Source organism: Heterodontus francisci, chromosome 14 (assembly GCF_036365525.1).
Source record: "Heterodontus francisci isolate sHetFra1 chromosome 14, sHetFra1.hap1, whole genome shotgun sequence".
In the NCBI taxonomy this organism is placed as follows: domain Eukaryota; kingdom Metazoa; phylum Chordata; class Chondrichthyes; order Heterodontiformes; family Heterodontidae; genus Heterodontus; species Heterodontus francisci.
In genome coordinates this window covers 29,211,533-29,232,240 of record NC_090384.1, presented here as the reverse complement: position 1 = coordinate 29,232,240, position 20,708 = coordinate 29,211,533, and the positions used below count along the sequence as shown (strand labels likewise).

At 43.6% G+C, this 20,708-nt stretch overlaps 1 protein-coding gene across 4 annotated transcripts in view; it reads left to right on the top strand.

Moving 5' to 3' along the window:
• prdm11 (PR domain containing 11) overlaps window positions 1–20,708 on the top strand; it is a 186,648-nt gene that overhangs the window by 69,923 nt on the left and 96,017 nt on the right. For all 4 annotated transcript variants that reach the window (XM_068045940.1, XM_068045937.1, XM_068045938.1 and 1 more), the window contains exons 3-4: window positions 8,740–8,852; window positions 14,299–14,561. In XM_068045940.1, coding sequence (XP_067902041.1) covers window positions 8,740–8,852; window positions 14,299–14,561 — 376 coding nt within the window. The remainder of the gene's footprint in view (window positions 1–8,739; window positions 8,853–14,298; window positions 14,562–20,708) is intronic.

Sequence of the window (20,708 nt, the reverse complement as noted above, 5' to 3'; positions counted from 1 at the left end):
AAGCTGGTCATAATGCTTGTGCAGTCATGTTTCTGAGTCATTTGTTAATGAATTATCAAGGATCTTAACCACTTTAGTACATGCATTTTCCAGTAATCGAGTTGTGAATAAGGACATTTTTCTCAAAAGGAGCACAGAAAGTATTAAAGGAAGGTGTGATTCAGTGATGATGCCCATCAGATTCTTGCAGATGGAGTGAGGAAGGAAAAATCATCCTTGATAGGGCTAAAGGGTATGCAACTAACAAACAAATGAAGCATACAATAGGCATAGAGGACAGCAAAGAGGGTCAATACCGTGTCCTGTATCTTCTGCACTTGTGATGAACTCAGGAACTAAGCGTCTGATCTGAAGACAACTGCTATGGTACGACAATAATTTTGAATTTTTAACAGAGCAGAACCTGACATTGATCTGTGCATAAATACCACAGTTACAATATTTAACAGAAACTTAATTCCAAGAAAAACAATGTTAATAAGAATTTAAAATAGACCAGTCCATATATAGATATGGCTGAAAGATGTATCTAACATAGATATACACAGTGTATGTATAAATAGCTGTCATCACAGCCCAAGAACTGGCAAGAAACTGGACTTTAATGTGTTACTAGTTTAGCTGGTATATATATGGAAAAGATATTTTAATATTTATCACAGCAGAGACTATCTGCATTTTGGATTAGTTTAGCATTTATACCAGCAACCTTCTCTTAGGATGTGCACAAGCTGCTGAGTGAATGAATTGGTCTTTCTTGCTAAACCATCAAAGAAGTACTCAGATATTAAATTCTTGAATTCACAATTGTTAGTAACCTCAGGATCATAATTAGAATCATTTAAACAGAGAATGTGTGTGCAAATTGTTAAGTATAGAAGGTTAACTGACAAAATTAATAGAGGTACAAAGGCAATTCAATTATATCACAGTAATTCAACATTAACTGGCTTGCTGATTATCAATTTACAGTACAGATCAGATTGCTGAAACTCCATTTTGAGGACACATTTAAGGAAATTCTTAGGGCATTTTCCATAGATGGCTGTATTAGTATTGTATATGTGTTTGCATAATCTAAGGATGTATCGTGATCGAGCAGCCATGCAAGAGACACCCTATTTTGGCAGGAACGTGGCACGCTACATAACTTAACATAGTATTAACAATGTGGTGCCTGTTCATTTCACAGAAAGTCAGCATTACGAAAGAAGAGGTTGCACATTCAGACACTGACTGCCCTCTCATGGAAAGAAGTCAGGCACTCTCAGACAGAAGTGTCATCAAGGCACTCCTCCTAAAGGAAGCACCAATCCAGAAATTATACCTGAAAGAATTATAATGGATTTGAGGAATGATTGCTGGGTGAAACACAGCACATGTGAGCAAGGGATACAATTAGTGGACAGAGTAAGGCAGCCTGGTATTAGGTAGGCCTGGCATGGAAACTGGCTCTGTTCGTCGCTTCAGGAATTACATTTCATGGAGCTTTCTTTCAAATGAAGAATGCTGCATTAAAGCGAAAATGTGTATGGATCATTGTAATATGTGCATCATATGCTGAAGGATGCTGTGGGTGTACTGAGTGTCAAATTCTGCAGTTGTTAGAAATGTACTCAGTGGAGTGATGCAGAAGTTGTTTATCCAGAACTCTGCCAGGATGGAACAATTGTCTGACCATCACTAACCACTTGCTAACTGTTATGGAGGAGCACGGAAAGAAGACATAGGGAAAGTACTTTCACTGATCTTGTTTTGTTATTATGGTCTAGGTGGCAAATATTATGGTTCATTTAGGCTTGAATGCCTACTTGCTTGTACAAACCTGGCCAACAGTGCAGTGAACTGAGTACCCACAATTTGGCAATGTCTGCTCAGTAGCATAGTTATTCTTAGCTGTTTGTAAAGCTTTGGCTTTGTGCAGGGAGCTAGCATGATGGAGGAACTATAAATCATGCTTCAGCTGCAATTTAAAGAGATGTGGCTCTTTGAAGGTAAGTGACCATGTTGGTGGGTATATATTTTAATGTTTTAAAAAAAGCTCAGGTTACATTGTGACCCTTTGGCATGGTAGGCTTTACAAAGACTGAATGGGAGACCAGAGAAAGAAATGTCAGGAAAAATGAAGTGAAAGTAAACTGAATATGAAAACAGGAACAGAGGCTGTGAGGGTGTAGTGCAACATGTGACTTCCTGTTCCATGGCTGGTGAATTTGAGGTGCTGTTGTAGGAATTATGTTTGAAGATGGTTGCCTTGTACTCGCTTGTATCCTCCCCAGAGGATGGCACTGCACCTACTTCATAGCAGGTGGTGACGAATTGGGCATGCTACCTGCAGGATCTGAGAACAGATGCAGGAGAACATGGTATACTGTGCATCAGGTAGATGATCCAAGATTGCATGCCATGAAGTGTTGCCTGCCAATCTGTTCCACGTTTACAGTCTTCCCATGCCAAACGCTCACCCAAATGTATCAGCGGTCTCATTATTTCCCATGTAGAGTCGTATCTATGTACAGTACACAAAAACAGCAGCAACAATTTGCATTTATGTATCATCATTAATGCACAAAACATCTCAAAGCACTTTAGCAAGAGGAACAGAAAGCTTGAGTGGAGGGAGAGTATAGGAGGAGCAACTGAAGGCTTGGGAGAAAAGATCAATTTTCTGAAGATTTTTAAAGGAGGAAAGAGTTGGAGAGGCAGAAGCATCTTTGAAGACAGAGCAAGGCCTTGTTGGCAGAAAGCTCGACCATCAATGTTGGGACAGGTGAAGGGCAGAGTGCAGAGGAGTCCAATGCCAGAAGACTGAGTGTATAAGAGAGAGAGAATATCTAAAGCTAATTGTGGAGCGGGAGTTGAGTAAGCCCATCGACTGATTTGAAGATAAGGATGAGGATTTTAAGGGAGCAAATGTATATCTGGGTGGATAAGAGTGATGAACGTGCAGGACTTCATGTAAGCACCTGTCTATTGAACAAGTTACAGTTAATAAACCTTAGACAAAGGAAGGCCACCATTGAACATTGAAATCATTGAAACTGTTGGTGAGAGAAGTATGGATTATTTTTGCAGCAGTGGGGCTAAGGTAAGGAAGCAGCTGCATGGTATTGCGGAGGTGGAAATAAGCAGTCCTTTGTGATGGAGAGTAAATGAGATTTCAAGCAAAACCCAGTGAGAAACCAGGGGATAGACTCATGTCGAGGGAGAAGTGTGTGGCAAACCCCAAGGATTGTGACTTTGGTTTTGTCAATATTCAACTGAGGGAAGCTGTGGCCCATCCGAACATGGAGTATGACAGCATCAAAGTGGTTGTGGGACCAAGAGAAATGATAGAGAGGTAGGGTTGAGTGTCATCAGCATACATATGGAAGCTTACTCTACCCCTGCAGATGATTTCACCAAGGCACAATTGTAGATGAGGAAAAGGAGGGAGCTAAGGATAGATCATTGGGTGACAGTCAAGGGGAAGGGGAGTAGTCATTACTGGAGATACTCTGACTATGTCAAAAAGCTGACATGGGAATGCAGTCCCGTGGAGCTGACCAAATGAGGTGACACAATGGTGGAGCACATTGGAAGGATCAAGGAAGTATTGAGCACCACAGTAATCGTCACAAGGTATGCAATGTGTGACTTTAACTGGGCAATTTCTATGCCATGATTTGGGCAGAAATCAGACTGGAGGTATTTAAACAGGAGATGTATGAAAAAAAACCTTTCACGACCTCAGGATATCCCAAAGCATTTTTAAAACGTAGTCAATGTTGTAATGTGGAAAACATGGCTGCTAATTTGTGCACAGCAATTTTCCACAAACAGCAATTAAATACATGATGAGGTCATCTGTTCTAGTGTCATTGTTGAGGGATACATTTTGGCCAGGATACAGGGAGAACTTCCTTGCTCTTCTTCGTATAGTGCCATGGGATCTTTTGCATTCACCTGGTTTAACATTTCATCGGAGATGACACCTCCAATAGTGCAGTAGTCCCTCCGTACTACATAGGAGTGCTAGCCTACGTTATATGCTCAAGTTTCTGGAGTGGGACTTAAACCAATGACCTTCTGGCACAGAGGTGGGAGAGCTAATGTTGAGCCGCAGCTAACACATCCAATGGACAGAATGATGTGATCTATATTGGGGACAGAGAATCTGGAGCCAGAGTGGGGAGTGGAAGACCAGAAGAATTGGGTCAGCTAAAAGGCTGAAAAAGATATGCTCTGGTTGATAGCAAAAGTCCTGATCTAATAACTGAGTTGTGGTAAAGGAGCAGGTGGCTGTCTATTGGCTAAGTTCAGGTCTGTCCTCTGTTCATTATGCTGGTTCAAAAGTCTGAGTCCATCAGGTTGCTGGTCAACTCAGTTACTAAGAGTTTGGGCTTAGCTGTTGCAAAGCATCTGGTGGTTCTGGGAGCCAGGCTACTGATGGCCCATGGCTGTTTGGCTGTTGAAGGTCTGGCTATACCTGGCAGCTCAGGATGCCAGGCTGTTGTATTCAGGGAGCTGATCATCTATGACTATCTGCCAGCTGGTGAACATGGTGGCTGCTGGAATGTGGAAATGCAGGTCTGGACTGGTTTGTTGTTGGTGGTCCAAAGTGACTTGGCTGCTGATGAGAAAATTTCTCTAGTACTGTGTGGTTCTGTTAGGAGGTCAGGGTCCAGGGTTTGCTTTAACTGCAGTCCTCCTTATACAGATGAACTATTGTGCTTCCTTTATTCTGTGACTTGGCTCCAAACAGTGACAAATTAAAAAAACAGCTGAATCAACATTCTTAAAAATAAAAAAGCAGCCCAATTTCAGATACAATGGATGAGAATTGGGCTCATTTGCGCCTTTTTTTGGGGTATTACAAGTGCCCTTAGAACTCCAAAATGGCATTCACTGCACCTGCGCACATTTTTGGGGAGACGTGCTGATGCCATATTGTGTGGGCGTTAATGCACATGCAGTCAGTGGAAAATTCTCCAGTGACTGGAGTCATGCCTAGCATACAGGAAGATGGTTGTGGTTTTTGGAGCCCTATCACCTCAGCCCCAGGACGTCATTGCAGGAGTTCCTCAGGGCAGTGTCCTAGGCCCAATCATCTTCAGCTACTTCATCAATGACCTTCCTTCCATCATAAGTTCAGAAGTGGGGATTTTTCCTGATGACTGCACAGTGTTCAGTTCTATTATCTGCAATTCTTCAGCTAATGAAACATTCCATGCTTACATGCAACAAGATCTGAACAACATTTAGGCTAGGGCTTACAAGTGGCAAGTAACATTTGTGCCACAGAAATGCCAGGCAATGACCATCTCCAACAGAGAGGGAGTCTAATCACCTCCCCTTGATGAACAATGGCATTACCATCATCGAATCCCCCACTATCAACAACCTGGGATTTAGCATTGTCCAGCAACTTAACTGTACCAACCACATAAATACTGTGACTACAAGAACTGGTAGAGACTGGGTATTCTGTGGAGAATGACCCACCTCCTCACTTCTCATAGCATTTCCTCCATCTACTAGACACAAATGAGAAGTGTGATGAAATGCCGGCCATGAAATGAGTGGAGCTTGAACAACACTCAAAAAGCTCGACACCATCCAGGACAAAGCAACCCACTTTATTGGCACCCCATCCATCACTTTAAACCTTACTTTCCTCCACCACTGGCGCACCGTGACTGCAGTGTATACTATCTCCAAGACTTCTTCAGCCGCACCTTCTAAATCTAGAAGGACAAGGGCACCAGGTGTGTGGGAGCATCCCCACCTGCAAGTTCCCCTCCAAGTTACACACCATCTGACTTGTAAACATATCGCCATTCCTTCATTGCCACTGGGTCCAATTCTGGACTCCCTATCAGCACTGTGGCTGTACCTACACCACATAGACTGCAGTGGTTCAAGAAGGCGGCTCACCACCTTCTCAAGGGTAATTTGGGATGAGCAATAAATGCTGGGCTTTCCAGCGACATTCACGTACCAAGAACGAATAAAAGAAAAGTCCTTACCTGATGACACTGTGGGAACCCCTTCACCACATGGACTGCAGTGGTTTAAGAAGGCAGCTCACCTCCTTCTCAAGAGCAATTAGGGATAACAATAAATGCCTGCCTTGCCAGCAATGCCCACATCCCGTGAATGAATAAAAAAATATTGGTCCCACACATGGGTGCACTAGTAGACATTCCCCTTGAAATACAGCATGACTGGGAGAGTGAACAGAGGCTAAAAATGCAGGACAAGCTGCTGGAAGAGGGAGGAGGAAGGGGAGAAGAGCTTGTAGCAGGAGGCCATAGTCATCAAGGGTATTCAGGGAGCAATTTTCTTACCTGCACTTCAGCGAAGAACAATGTGTGAGACGTCTGTACTTCAGTAGGGGTGTCCCCACTGAAAACCGCCACCTGCTGCAGCCACAGCTGCAGCCTTAGAGCCGAGCAAAGACTGCATTGCCATTGGCTGTGAAGGTGACTGTGGCAATGAACTTTATGCGTCTGGCTCATTCTAGGCTGGAGCTGGCAATATTTACGTAAGTACGCAAACGGAACTGGCCACCACACCATGGTGGAAACGATGGGCTCCAAACTCTTCACAAATCCCGATGCCGAGTTGGTGCTAGACCCCTTTATACTCCTTGTCATTGAATGCAGGCTTTGCAATGCACCAAGCATTTCTTTGTGCATAGCGATGAGCCGCCTTCTGTCGGCTGCACCATCAAAGTCCTCATCTGTGTCCTCTGCAGCAGAACTCGTGTGCAACCTTGCCCTCCAGTGAGCTGGCACCTGTGGTACCCTTGCCTTCTGCCCTGGCTAGAGGCCGCTTACGCCCGGTTTCTCACCATGTGCAGATACGGCCTCTATGTTGTGCTCTAAATTATGCACAGTGTCAGTATCTGAGCTGATGGCTGAGAGTGTGAAATCAACTGATGGTGTGTCTTCATCATCACTATGTTTGTACTGTTCCTTCTCAACCTGGCCAAGTTGCACTTCCTGGGTACCTGAAAGGAGAAATGTACAAAAATAAAGTTGTGGTGCAGGGAGTTGGGGTGAAGCAAGAGGTGCATGCTTACACCATCTGCAGCTTGCAAATCATAAGAGAGTGTAGGATGAGCGGGAGGTGGGATGTGAGAAGGAGGATTAGATTTGAGGATACTATCATTTTCAATCGTTTCTTCTCTGCTGCTGGTTGCAGCTTCAGCAGTAATGTGCAGCACCGTCTCCCCCATGGGGACTAGGGCATGCAGGCACACCTGTACCCTCCAGTTAGCTCCTGTTGTTTCTGGTTGTGTGCCACCTTGTCCTGCAAGGAAGAGGAAACAATATCAGTGCAATGTGTTTGGGTGATGTGGCAGTCGTGGTTGAATAGCAAGTAGTGTGTGCAAGCTGTGAAATGTGGATGTGAGGCTTGCAGCAGTGCTTAGTGATGGTGAGGTAAAACATGAATTTTGGGTGTGAGCCCTGATTGATAGAGATTGTTGGTAGGTGAATAATGGGGATGTGGTGAATTGAGCAGTCCCTGAGGCTAGTAGTGCAGTTGGTAAATATGACATGTGAAGATGCATTTACTGACTTTGAACACTTGTGTGAGCTTTTTGAACTTCTTGCAGCACTGCATCCAGGTCCTCGGGGCTGGACTTCAGGCATTGATCTCCGCAGCTACCTGCTCCCACTGCCTTCTGAGTGTGTGTCTGTCGCACCTGTTGACCTCCTGTGGGTACATGACATCTCTTCCTCTTTCCACCTCCTCCACCCAGGTCTCCAGTACAGTATTTGAAAATTTTGGAGCCTGCTCTTTTCCATACTGTGCCATTCTTCAGTGTTTCCCAGGTCAGATTCACTTCCTGCACGACTGCCTGCAACTGCTGCAGACCAAATGCACCTTCTTTAAGAGCTAGCTTTAACCAGTGCAGGGTAGCTTTAAGTAGTGCTAGCCTTTCACGATTTTGGCTCCCTGTTGATGCATCCGGTCAATGAACAGCATGATTAGTGCCGGCTGGACGGTAAAATCATTCAAATCAGCAGGCAGCACAAAGTTGCAGTGAACAGTCACAGGATAGTCGAGCGTCGTTTTTTGGGGGCTATCCAATTTAGTCTCCAGCATATTTTTAGGTTCTTTGGGCTTGGGTGGGTGCCATGCCATGAATGTTTTCTGCATGAGAGGAGGAGCTGATGATTTATCTCGATTGTCTATAACAGGAAGTGGAAGTCAATGCAAATTAACTTGGAGTGATTTAATAGGCTATTTTCCCTCTTCCACCATAGGGAGGCACCTGGTCCCTCCTCACTGTCCTCAGGAACACCTAGGTGAGATGCGGAAATTCCCATAGGGTTACCAATCATCCAGGAATTAAATATTAATTTCGTAGACACTGGAGTGAGTAACCCAGGAAAAAAGAATCATAGCAACATTAAAAGATTTTTTTTTGTTTTCTTTCAACGCTTTGCTTTTATTAATTCTAAAAATATTGAAGATGGGAACATGTGGTCAAGGTGGGGTGATTGCTGGCAGGTCATATGGTGAAATCTCCAGGAATGCTTCCGAGCAGAGTTAGAAACTCTAGGGAAACTCACTTTGTAGCAAATGGTTGCTGCTCTAAATCATTGTTCTTTGTCACATCAGCTGCAATCTTACACTGCACAAACCAATAGCTATGTCCATATATCTTTGGTTTTGATGTCAGGTTGAATTCACTGTTGGTAAATTTTGTTTAAACTCCTCTTTCTTTTCTTTGCCCTTCTATAGCATTGTGGCAGACCATACACAGGTATATCCCACAGAAATGGAACTAGAATTGGGGAAGGTAAAAGGTGAAGAAATGATGATGAATGAATCCCCTGAACAATATGACTACTGGTGTAAGTGGCAATTATAGAAATAAGTCCAGTTGTTCAATCGTATAATCCCATTTAAACAAAACTTGCCAGTACAATATGAATAAGCTGATATAAAAACAGAAAGTGTTGGAAATGCTTAGCAAGTCTGACAGCATCTGTGGAGAGAGAAACAGAGTTAACGTTTCATGTCTATGACCATTCATTAGAACTGGCAAAGGTTCGAAATGTAATAGGCTTTGAACAAATGAAAAGGGGAGGGGGGGGGGTGAAGATGAACAATATAAGAGGTGTGTGATAGGGCAGAGGGCAGGAGAGATTAATTGATAAAGATGTCATGGAACAAAGGCAAAGGGAATGCTGATAGTTGTAGTAAAAGACAAAGCATTAGTCCAGAGAGAGTGTTAATGGCAGAAACCAAATTTCTTATTTGTTCACGGGATGTGGGTGTCGCTGGCGAAGCCAGCATTTTTTGCCCATCCCTAATTACCCATGAGAATAAAGAACAGTTCTGTCCAAAAGTAAAAACCTGAAAAACAAGTTTAATACAGGCCCATGTTTAAAAAATAAAATAAAATTAAAAAAAGGCAGTCATGCTCTGAAATTGTTGAACTCAATGTTGAGTCCAGAAGGCTGTAGAATGCCTAATTGGATGATGAGGTGCTGTTCCTCGAGCTTGCGTTGAGGTTCACTGGAACACTGCAGCAGGCCAGGGACAGAGATATTGGCATGGAAGCAGGGTAGTGAATTACAATGGCAAGCAACCGGAAGCTCGGGTCATGCTTGCAGACTGAGCGGAGGTGTTCTGCAAAGCGGTCACCCAATTTATGTTTGGTCTCCCCATTGTAGAGGCAACTGTATTGTGAGCAGCGAATACAGTATGATAAATTGAAAGAAGTACAAGTGAATCGGTGTTTCACCTGGAAGGAGTGGTTGGGGCCTTGGATGGTGAGGAGAGAGGAGGTAAAAGGGCAGGTATTACACTTCCTGTGATTGCATGGGAAGGGGACGAGGTGTTGCGGTGATGGAGGAGTGGACCAGGGTGTCACAGAGGGAATGCTGACAGGGGAGGGGAAGGGAAGCTGTGTTTGGTGGTGGCGTCATGCTGCAGTGGTGGAAATGGCGGAGGATGATCCTTTGGATGTGAAGACTGTTGGGGTGGAAAGTGAGGGCAAGGGGAACTCTGTCATGGTTCTGGGAGGGAGGGGAAGGAGCAAGGGCAGAAGTGCGGGAAATGGATCGGACACAGTTGAGGGCCCTCTCGACCAATGTGGGAGGGAATCCTCAGTTGAGGAAAAAGGAAAACATATCAGTAGCGCTGTTGTGGAAGATAGCATCATCGGAAAGGATGCATCGGAGACAGAAATACTCGGAGAATGGAATGGAGTTCTTACAAGGGGCAAGGCGTGGGGAAGTGTAGTTGAGGTAGCTGTGGGAGTCGGTGGGCTTATAATGAATATTAGTGGATAGCCTATCCACAGCGATGGAGACAAAGAAGTCGAAGTAGGGAAGTATCGGAGATGGACTATGTGAAGGCGAGAGAAGGGTGGAAATTTGAAGCAAAGTTAATTATGTTTTCCAGTTTGAGGCGGGAGCAGGAAATGGCACCAATACAGTCATCAATGTACCGGAAAAAGAATGGGGGCAGTAGGAATGGAACAAGGAATGTAGAAGATACAAATAACATCCCAGAAATAATTGTGCATCAAAAGTTGAAAGGAGGGAGGAACTTAAACAAGGACACTGAGAAAATTATTAGATCTAAAAGCTGACAGGTCCCAGGTTCTGCAGTCCTACCACATCCAGCCGTGAATGATGGTGGACAATTAAACAACTAACTGGATGAGGTGGCTCCACAAATATCCCCTCCTCAATGATGGGGGAGCCCAGCACATCAGTGCAAAAGACATTTGCATCCATCTTCAGCCAGAAGTGCTGAGTTGATGATCCATCTCGGCCTCCTTCTGAAGTCCCCAGCATCACAGCTGCCAGACTTCAGCCAATTCGATTCACTCTGCGTGATATCAAGAAGCGACTGAAGGCACTGGATACTGCAAAGGCTCTAGGCCCTGACAACATTCTGACACTTGTACTGAAGACCTGTGCTCCAGATCTTGCCGCGCCCCTAGCCAAGTTGTTCCAGTACAGCTGGAACTGGCATCAACCCTGCAATGTGGAAAATTGCCCAGGTATGTCCTGTACACAAAAAGCAGGAAAAGTCCAACCCGGCCAATTACCGCCCCATCAGTTTACTCTGAATCATTAGTAAAGTGATGGAAGGTGTCATCGACAGTGCTATCAAGCGGCACTTGCTTAGTAATAACCTGTTCAGTGACGCTCAGTTTGGGTTCCGCCAGGGCCACTCAGCTCCTGACATCATTACAGCCTTGGTCCAAACATGGACAAAAGAGCTGAACTCAAGAGGTGAGGTGAGAGTGACTGCCCTTGACATCAAGGCAGCATTTGACCGAGTATGGCATCAAGGAGCCCAAGCAAAACTGTAGTCAATGGGAATCAGGTGGAAAACTCTCCCCTGGTTGGAGTCATACCTAGTGCAAAGGAAGACAGTTGTGGTTGTTGGAGGTCAATCATCTGAGCTTCAGGACATCACTGCAGGAGTTCCTCAGGGTAGTGTCCTAGGTCCAACCATCTTCAGCTGCTTCATCAATGACCTTTCTTCAATCATAAGGTCAGAGTGGGAATGTTGGCTGATGATTGCACAATGTTCAGCACCATTCGCGACTCCTCAGTTACTGAACCAGTCCATTTAGAAATGCAGCAGGACCTGGACAATATCCAGGCTTGGGCTGATAAGTGGCAAGTAACATTCGTGCCACACAAGTGCCAGGCAATGACCATCTCCAACAAGAGAGGATCTGACCATCTCCCCATGGCATTCAATGGCATTACCATCGCTGAATCCCCCACTATCAATATCCTGGGGCTTACCATTGACCAGAAACTGAACTGGAGTAGCCACGTAAATACCATGGCTATAAGAGCAGGTCAGAGGCTAGGAATTTCGCCGTGAGTAACTTACCTCCTAACTCCCCAAAACCTGTCCACCATCTACAAGGCTCAAATCAGGAGTGTGATGGAATACTCTCCACTTGCCTGGATGGGTGCAGCTCCAACAACACTCAAGAAGCTCAACACCATCCAGGACAAAGCAGCCTGTTTGATTGGCACTCCATCCACAAACATTCACTCCCTTCACCACTGACGCACAATGGCAGCAGTGTGTACCATCTACAAGATGCACTGTAGCAATGCACCAAGACTCCTTAGACAGCACCTTCCAAATCCACGACCTCTACCAACTAGGAGGACAAGGGCAGCAAATGCATGGGAACACCACCGCCTGCAAGTTCCCCTCCAAGCCACACACCATCCTGACTTGGAACTATATCGCCGTTCTTTCACTGTAGCTGGGTCAACATCCTGGCACTCCCTTCCTAATAGCATTGTTAGTGTACCTAGCCCACATGGACTGCAGCGGTACACGAAGGCAGCTCATCACCACCTTCTCAAGGGCAGTTAGGGATGGGCAATAAATGCTGGCCTATTTAGTGATGCCCACATCCCATGAATGAATGCAATGAGCTGAGATAGTGGATGCATTGGTTTTAATTTTCCAAATTTCCGGAAAGGTCCCATCAGATTTGAAAATAGCGAGTGTAACTCCACTATTCAAGATCGGAGGAAGGCAGAAAGCAGGAAACTACAGGCCAGTTAGCTTAACACCTGTCATAGGGAAAATGCTGGAATCTATTATTAAGGAGGTAATAGCAGGTCATTTAGAACATCTCCATGCAATCAGGCAGGGTCGACATGGTTTTATGAAAGGGAAATTGTGTTTAACTAATTTATTAGAGTTCTTTGAGGAAGTAACAAGCAACGTGGATAAAGGGGAACCTGTAGATGAAGTGTACTTGAATTTCCAGAAGGCATTTGACAAGGTGCCACATCAAAGGTTACTAAACAAAATAAGAGCCCATGATACAGGAGTTAACATATTAGCATGGATAGAGGATTGGTTAGCTAACAGGAAATAGAGTGTAGGCATAAATGGGTCGTTTTCCGGTTGGCAAGCTGTAATTAGTGGAGTGCCACAGGGATCAGTGCTGGGGCCTCAACTATTTACAATCTATATCAATGACTTAGATGAAGGGACAGAATGTATGGTTGCTAGATTTTCTGATGACACAAAGATAGGTAGGAGAGTAAGTTGTGAAGAGGACATAAGGAATCTGCAAAAGGATATAGATAGGTTAAGTGAGTGGGCAAAGATTTGGCAGATGGAGTATAATGTGGGAAAGTGTGAACTTGTCCACTTTGGCCGGAAGAATAGAAAAGCAACATATTATTTAAATAGAGAGAGATTGCTGTACTCTGAGATGCAGTGGGATCTGGGTGCCCTAGTATACAAAACACAAAAGGTTAGTGTGCAGGTAAAGCAAATGATTTAAGAAGGCAAATGCAATGTTGTTGTTTATTGCAAGGGCAATGGAATATAAAAGTAGAGATATTTTGCTACAGTTGTACAGGGCATTGGTAAGACCACATCGAGAGTATTGTGTACAGTTTTGGTCTCCTTACTTAAGAAAGTATATAATTGCTTTGGAAGCAGTTCAGAGAAGATTTGCTCAACTGATTCCTGGGATGAAAAGGTTATCTAATGAGGAAAGATTGGACAGGTTGGGTCTGTATTTGTTGTTGTTTCAAAGGATGAGAAGTGATCGATCCTGAGGGGACTTGACAGGGTGGATGTTGAAACGATGGGAGAGACTAAAACTAGAGGGCACAGTTCAAAAATAAGGAGGAGCAATTTTTTTCTCTGAGGGTCATGAGACTGTGGAACTCTCTTCCCCAGAGAGCAGTGGAGGCAAGGTCATTGAATATTTTTAAGGCAGAGGTAGACAGATTCTTTACAATCAAGGGAGTCAAAGGGTTAGGCAGGAAAATGGAGTTATGTCCACAAACAGGTCAGCCATGATCTTATAAAGTGGCGGATCAGGCTCGAGGGGCCAAATAGCCTGCTCCTGCTCCTACTTCGTATGTTCGTATGACATACCCCACAAAAAGAGAGGCATATCACATAACTGGGACCAATGCGGGTACCCATAGCAACACCTTTTATTTGGAGGAAGTGAGTGGAGTTGAAGGAGATGTTGTTTGAAGTGAGAACAAGTTCAGCCACGAGGAGTAAACTGATTACTGAGTAAAGTCTTTCATAAAGACCTCACCCTGCAATTTCAGTTTAGACCAGGTAGAATGTTTGTCACGAAAAGATTTATGAGTTCTGAAATAAGAGTTGTTGTCATGGTGGGCTTGTTATAATAAAAAGGAAAGATTAGAGTAAGGGAATTTTTTTTACAGCATACGAGATTTAGAAAGGATAGTTGAACTACAATTTTGTTTCTTCTATGAATGTGCATCTAACTGAAAACTATTGTCATTTGTATTCTAGTTTGTGAGACTTGCCAGGAGTACTTCATGGATGAGTGTGCTCTTCATGGATGCCCAGTATTTGTTACTGATACGCCTATACCTGTAGGTACACCAGACAGGGCAGCCCTCACAGTTCCTGCTGGAGTAGCAGTTGTGAAAGAGCCTGGAGGAGAGATTGATGTTCGCTGTTTGGATGCCATCATTCCAAGAGGAAGGATATTTGGACCATATGAAGGAGAAGTGTGCCAAACTGATAAGTCATCCGGGTTTTTCTCCTGGCTGGTATGTGCTTTCTTTACTTAAAGAGAACATGTGCTTTTTGCAGTGTGTTATGATGCAGTACTATACTAAGGGTGCATGGCTTCGGAAGTTGAACATTGCCTTTAGACCAGAATAAAAATAACATTATTGGCACTTTTTGTGAGGTGAGATACCTAATGTGGAGCCTTGCATGATGTGACTGTAGAACAGAAAATTGTGCTCAGAGATTAGAACATTGTGAATTAGGCACTGTGACCTTCTTTCTAATCTGCATTCCCATTGACTGAGAATCCATACCAGAAACCTTGCAAAATGAACTCTTATGGGTGATGGACTGCTTTTAGAGTGCAAAAGAGGCTGGAATAGTTTACTGCTCCGTAATATTCCCTTCATTTCTTTTGCTGAGAGAATGAAAATAAAGGATAACAATTGTTAAGGGAAATATATTTTGTCGGCAAGAAAGGGGAATTAGGTGCATAAAAGCAAAAATGTAAATCGGAAAGGAGACCGAATTGAACATAGAGCAGGAAAGAGGTGGAACATAAGCAGATGTGGAGCAGGTGAAGAAGAGATATAGATGCATATAGAACTAATGGGGGAATTTGGGTGCATTTGGAGGAAGAACTTGGAAACATGCTCATGATGGATAGGGAGGATGTGGTTTTGAAGAGGAATAGAATAATTGTCAAATAAAATGGAGAGAAGTTCCATCACAAAGAAAAGGCAAAAACTTCTATAGCAAAAACCCAACTGTTTGGAGAGGATGTTGTGAACCAACAAAATAAATCGGGAAGTGCAAAAAATGGAAAGTCTTGCATGGAGAGGTAATCAAAAAAGACAGCCACACACCTTCCTGGAGTGGAATAAAAGGAGGGCTATATTTATGAACAAGAATGGCTCCCCCATAACACAATAGGGAGCGACCGAGCATTTGAACAAATATGAACTGTCCAGATAGAGCATGAATTTGTAAAGGCAAGTCATGTCTAATGTATCTAGATGAACTTTTTAAGGAGGTAGTGTCTGGTTGTTATTCATACGGACTTCCGGAACGCATTCAACAAGGTTCCACATAAGAGACTTAACAAAAATGAGAACGCGTGAAATTGGAGGAAACCTATTGACTTGGTTAGGAAATTGGTAGGGGACATGAGACAGAAAGTAAGGATAATGGGTATATACTGTAATTTGCAGGATGTGACTAGTGGCGTTCCCCAGCGATCTGTACTGGGGCCTCAGCTTTTCATTTTATTTATGAATGGCTTGGATGAAGGAATAGAGAGCCGTATATTTAAGTTTGCCGATAATACTAAGTTATGTAGCATAGGGTGGGCCGAAGGGCCTGTTTCAATGCTGTATCAATCAATAAATAAATAAATAGATAGATAGATAGATCAGAGCAGAAAGTTTCACAGGGACATTGATATATTAGGTGAGTGGGAAAAACTGACAGATGGATTTTAATGTGGGAGAGTGTGATGCCATCCACTTTGGACCTAAGGAAAATAGATCAGAGTATTTTCTAAATGGTGACAAGTTAGGAACTGGATAAACATTTAGGGGTCAATCTGGAAGCTAATGGACAGGTACAAATAATAGTTAAAGAAGGCTGGTGGAATGTTGGCCTTTATCTCAAGAGGGCTTGAAGTTATGTTACAGCTGTACAGAGCTCTGATTGGATCCCATCTGGGCACCACACCTCAGGAAGGATGTATTGGCCTGAAGTGGATGCAACACAAATTCCAAAATGATACTGGGTCTAACAGGCTTAAATAATGAGGACATGTTGTATAGACAAGGCTTGAATTCCTTGAATAAATAGGATTAAAGGGTGATCTAATTGACATATTTAAGATGATCAAAGGAGTTGATAGGGTAGATCGAGAGAAGATATTTCCTCTGGTGGGAGAGTCCAGGACTCAAGGCCATAACCTTAAAATTAGAGCTAGGCCGTTCAGGAGTGATCAGAACATAAGAAATAGGAGCAGAGGTAGAACATATGGCTCCTCGAGCCTGCTCTGCCATTCAGTATGACCATGGCTGATCACCTTCCTCAACTTGACTTCCCCCCTCTGCGCTCCATATCCCTTGATTCCTGAGAGATCAAAAATCTGTCTTATCTGAGGCTTGAATATATTCAACGATGGAGCATCCACACCCTTCTGGGGTATAGAATTCCAAAGATTTATAACTCTGAGTGTAGAAGTTTCTCCTGATCTCGGTCCTAATTTTTCCCCCCAAAAATATACTTCATTCGTAACATTTGTAAAAATATATTATGTAACATTTCAAATTTGACATGACATTAAATGCAATGCAGATCAGTTTCTTTCAATACAGTACATGAGGTGCCGCTTGTTATTACAGGTTATATTTACAGTGTACATTTACATTTCATGTCAGCCCTAGGGGTTTTGCACAGGTTCCAGCACCTTGGTATACCATGGCAGGAGGGCCTTACACAGTGGCTTTTCTTCATTGAGCCTTTGTGGCGACTGCCCCAAGTTTTAGTGCAACCTTCAGCACGTAATCCTGGACATTGGAATGTGCCAGTCTATGACACTCGGTCATCGACAGCTCTTTGCACTGAAAGACCAGCAAGTTTCAGGCAGACCAAAGTGTGTCTTTCACTGAGTTGATGGTCCTCCAACAGCAGTTGATGTTTACCTCGAAGGTGGTTTTGGTGTGCAGGAAAGATCTGGTAGGGAGGGCCTTTATAACACCAGCCAAGCTATGTCTTGGTGCTTGTTTGAAAGTTCTGGCGATGAGGCATTCTGCCGAATTAGTTTGACAGTCTGCTCGGGGAACATTCCGACAGGATCCACCATATCCTTTTTCTGCAGGGCCTCAAAGACATTATGTGCGGACCACTGCCTGATGAATTTGTGGTCAAATATGTTTTTTCTGTACAAACTTTTCCCCGAGGGACAAGTGGTATGGCGTGGTCCAACTGAATGAAGCATTTCACGGTAACATGGCCAGACCCATCCTTCGGAACACCGAAGACAGACAGAGCCTCAGCATGTAGTGATACTTGGTGCTTGCATACTGAGGGTCTACGTACAGTTTGATCCAGCTGCACGCAAAGGTGACCATCAGGATGAGAGCGACATTGGGAATATTTTTTCCCCCTTTAGAGGTTTGAACATCGTGACCTTATAGACGCAGTCCATTTTTGATATCCAGATAAAGTGGAAGATGGCTTGGGTGACTGCCTTGGCACAGGAATGGGGTAGGGGCCAGTCCTGCGCCATGTAGAGCAACACTGGGAGTGCCTCTCACGTGACGACTATCCTCTGCAATGGAGAGGGAGCATCGCTCCCAGATGCCCAGCATTTCAGTCCGAAATGATCAAACACTCATCCTGTGACAGTGCCTCTGTGTTCTATACTCCCCAGTCAGGGGAAACAACCTTTCAGTGTCTACTCTGTCAAACTCCTTCAGAATCTACTGAACTCCAGAGAGTACAGGCTCAACTTACTCTGCCTCTCATCATAGGACAACCTTCCCATCCCAGGAACCAAACTAATTAATTTTCATCTTATCACCTCCAATGCAAGTATATCCTTCCTTAGATATGGAGACCAAAACTGCTAACAGTACTCTAGGTATGGTCTCATCAAGACCTTGTACAATTGTAGCATGACTTCTTTGTTTTTGTACTGCAATCCCCTTGCAATAAAGGCCAACATACTATTTGCCTCCCTAATTGCTTGCTGTACCTGCATGCTAACTTTCTGTGTTCCTTGTACGAATGCACCCAAGTGTCCCAGATGATCAACATTTAAAAGTTTCACACCTTTTAAAAAATATTCAGCTTTTCTATTCTTACTATCAACGTAAATTACCTTGCACTTCCCCACATGATATGCCTTCTGCCACCTTGTTGCCCACTCACTAAACCTGTCTATATTTCTTTGCAACCTCTTTGTGTCCTCTTCACAGCTTACATTCCCACCTAGCTTTGTATTGTGAGCAAACTTAGATACATTACTGTCGGTCTCTTTGTCTAAGCCATTAATACAGATTGTAAATAGCTGAGGCCCCTGGCGGCACTCCATTAGTTACAGCCTACTAACTTGAAAATGCCCTGTTTATCCCAACTTTTGCTTCCTGTCTGTTAACCAATCCTCCATCCATGCTAATATTTTACCCCCAACTCCATGAACGTGTATATTAACTTTTCACGTAGTGCCCTATCGAATGCCTTTTGGAAATCCAAATATACAACATCGATGGCTCCTCTTTAACCTACTAGTTACATCTGCAAAAAACTTGAATAACAACAACAATAACTTGCATATATAAGGCACCTTTAACATAATAAAATGTTCCAAGATGCTTTGCAGGAGCTTTATCACACATAATTTGACACCTAGCCACATAAGGAAGTATTAGGCCAGATGCCTGTCACTCCAGAATTGGCCTTTATAGCCACTCCAGACACTGCTTCACAAACCACTGACCACCTCCAGGCGCGTATCCATTGTCTCTCGAGATAAGGAGGCCCAAAAGAAAAGAAGGCCAGATGACCAAAAGAAAGAAGTAGGTTTTCAGGAGTGTCCTAAAGGAGGAAAGAGAGGTAGAGAGATGGAGAGATTTAGGGAGGCAGTTCCAGAGTTTAGGGCCTTGGCAGCTGAAAGCATGGCCACCGATTGTGGAACAATTAAAATTGGGAATGCACAAGAAGCCAGAATTGGTGGAGCGCGGAGCTCTCTGGGTATTGTAGGATGGAAGAGATTACAGAGATATGGAGGAGTGAAGCCATGGAGGGATTTGAAAACAAGGTTGATAATTTTAAAATCAAGATCTTCCTTAACCGTGAGCTGATGTGGGTCATTGAGCACAGGAAAGATAGGTGAGCAAGACATGGTGCAAGTTTGGATATGGGGAGCAGATTTTTGAATTGAAGCTTGTGGAGGGTAGAATGTGGGAGAGCAGCCAGGAGTGCATTGAAATAGTCAAGTTTAGAGGTAACTAAAGACATGGATAAGGGTTTTGTCAGCAGATAAGCTGAAGCAAGGATAGAGTCGAATGATGTTACGGAGGTGGATAAAGGCGGTCTTAGTGATGGTGCAGATACGTGGTAGGAAGTTCATCTTGGGTTCAAATATAACACTAAAGTAGCAAATAGTCTGACTTAGCCTTAGACAGTTGCCAGGAAGCAGGGTGGAGTCGGTGGCAGGAGAACAGAGTTTGTGACGAATGTTAATGTGAAAACGTAGAAAGATTTATGGCACAGAAGGAGACCATTCAGCCCATCATGTCCATGCCGGCAGAAAAAGATTTATCCAGTCTAATCCCACGTTCCAGCTGTTGGTCCCCTGTAGGTTATGACACCTCAAGTGTATAACCAAGTGTCATTCAAATGTGATGAGGCTTTCTGCCCCTCCCACCCTTTCAGGCAGTGAGTTCCAGACCCCCAACACCTTTGAATGAAAAAAATACTCCTCAACTCCACTCTAATCCTTCTGCCAATTATTTTAAATCTATGCCGTCTGATTATTGACAACTAACGGAAATAGGTCCTTCCTATCCACTCTGTCTAAGCCCCTCATAATTTTATACACCTCGATTAAATCTCCCCTCAGCCTCCTCTGTTCCAAAAAAACAACCCCAGCCTATTCAATCTTTCCTCAGAGATAAAATTTTCCATTCCTGACAGCATCCTCGTAAACCTCTTCTGTACCATCTCTAGTGTGACCAGAACTGTATGTAATACTCTAGCTGCAGTCTAAATAATTCATAGTTCATACAGTTCTAGCATAACCTCTCTGCTCTTATACACTATGCCTTGTCCAATAAAGGAAAGTACCCACATGCCTTCTTGATCCCCTTATCTACCTGTTCTGTTACCTTCAGGGATCTATAGATATGCACTCTATGTCCCTCTGTTCTTCTACATTTCTCAGAATCCTTTAATTTATTGTGTATTCCATTGTGTTTGTCCTCCCCAAGTGCATTACCTCAATATTGTTTAGCCATTTAGGATGTAACTGTATTCAGATGATGGGCATTAACTGTGGGTTCAGTTGTGCTCCTAAATATAGGAGCAGGCAGAAACTGGTTATTGGTTTTGGAGGTGCATATTTGTAATCTGTACCCCTGTAAATAAAAGCTTATGAAGTGTGTAAATATTGGGCTCTGGATCTTCACCGTCTGGCTTTC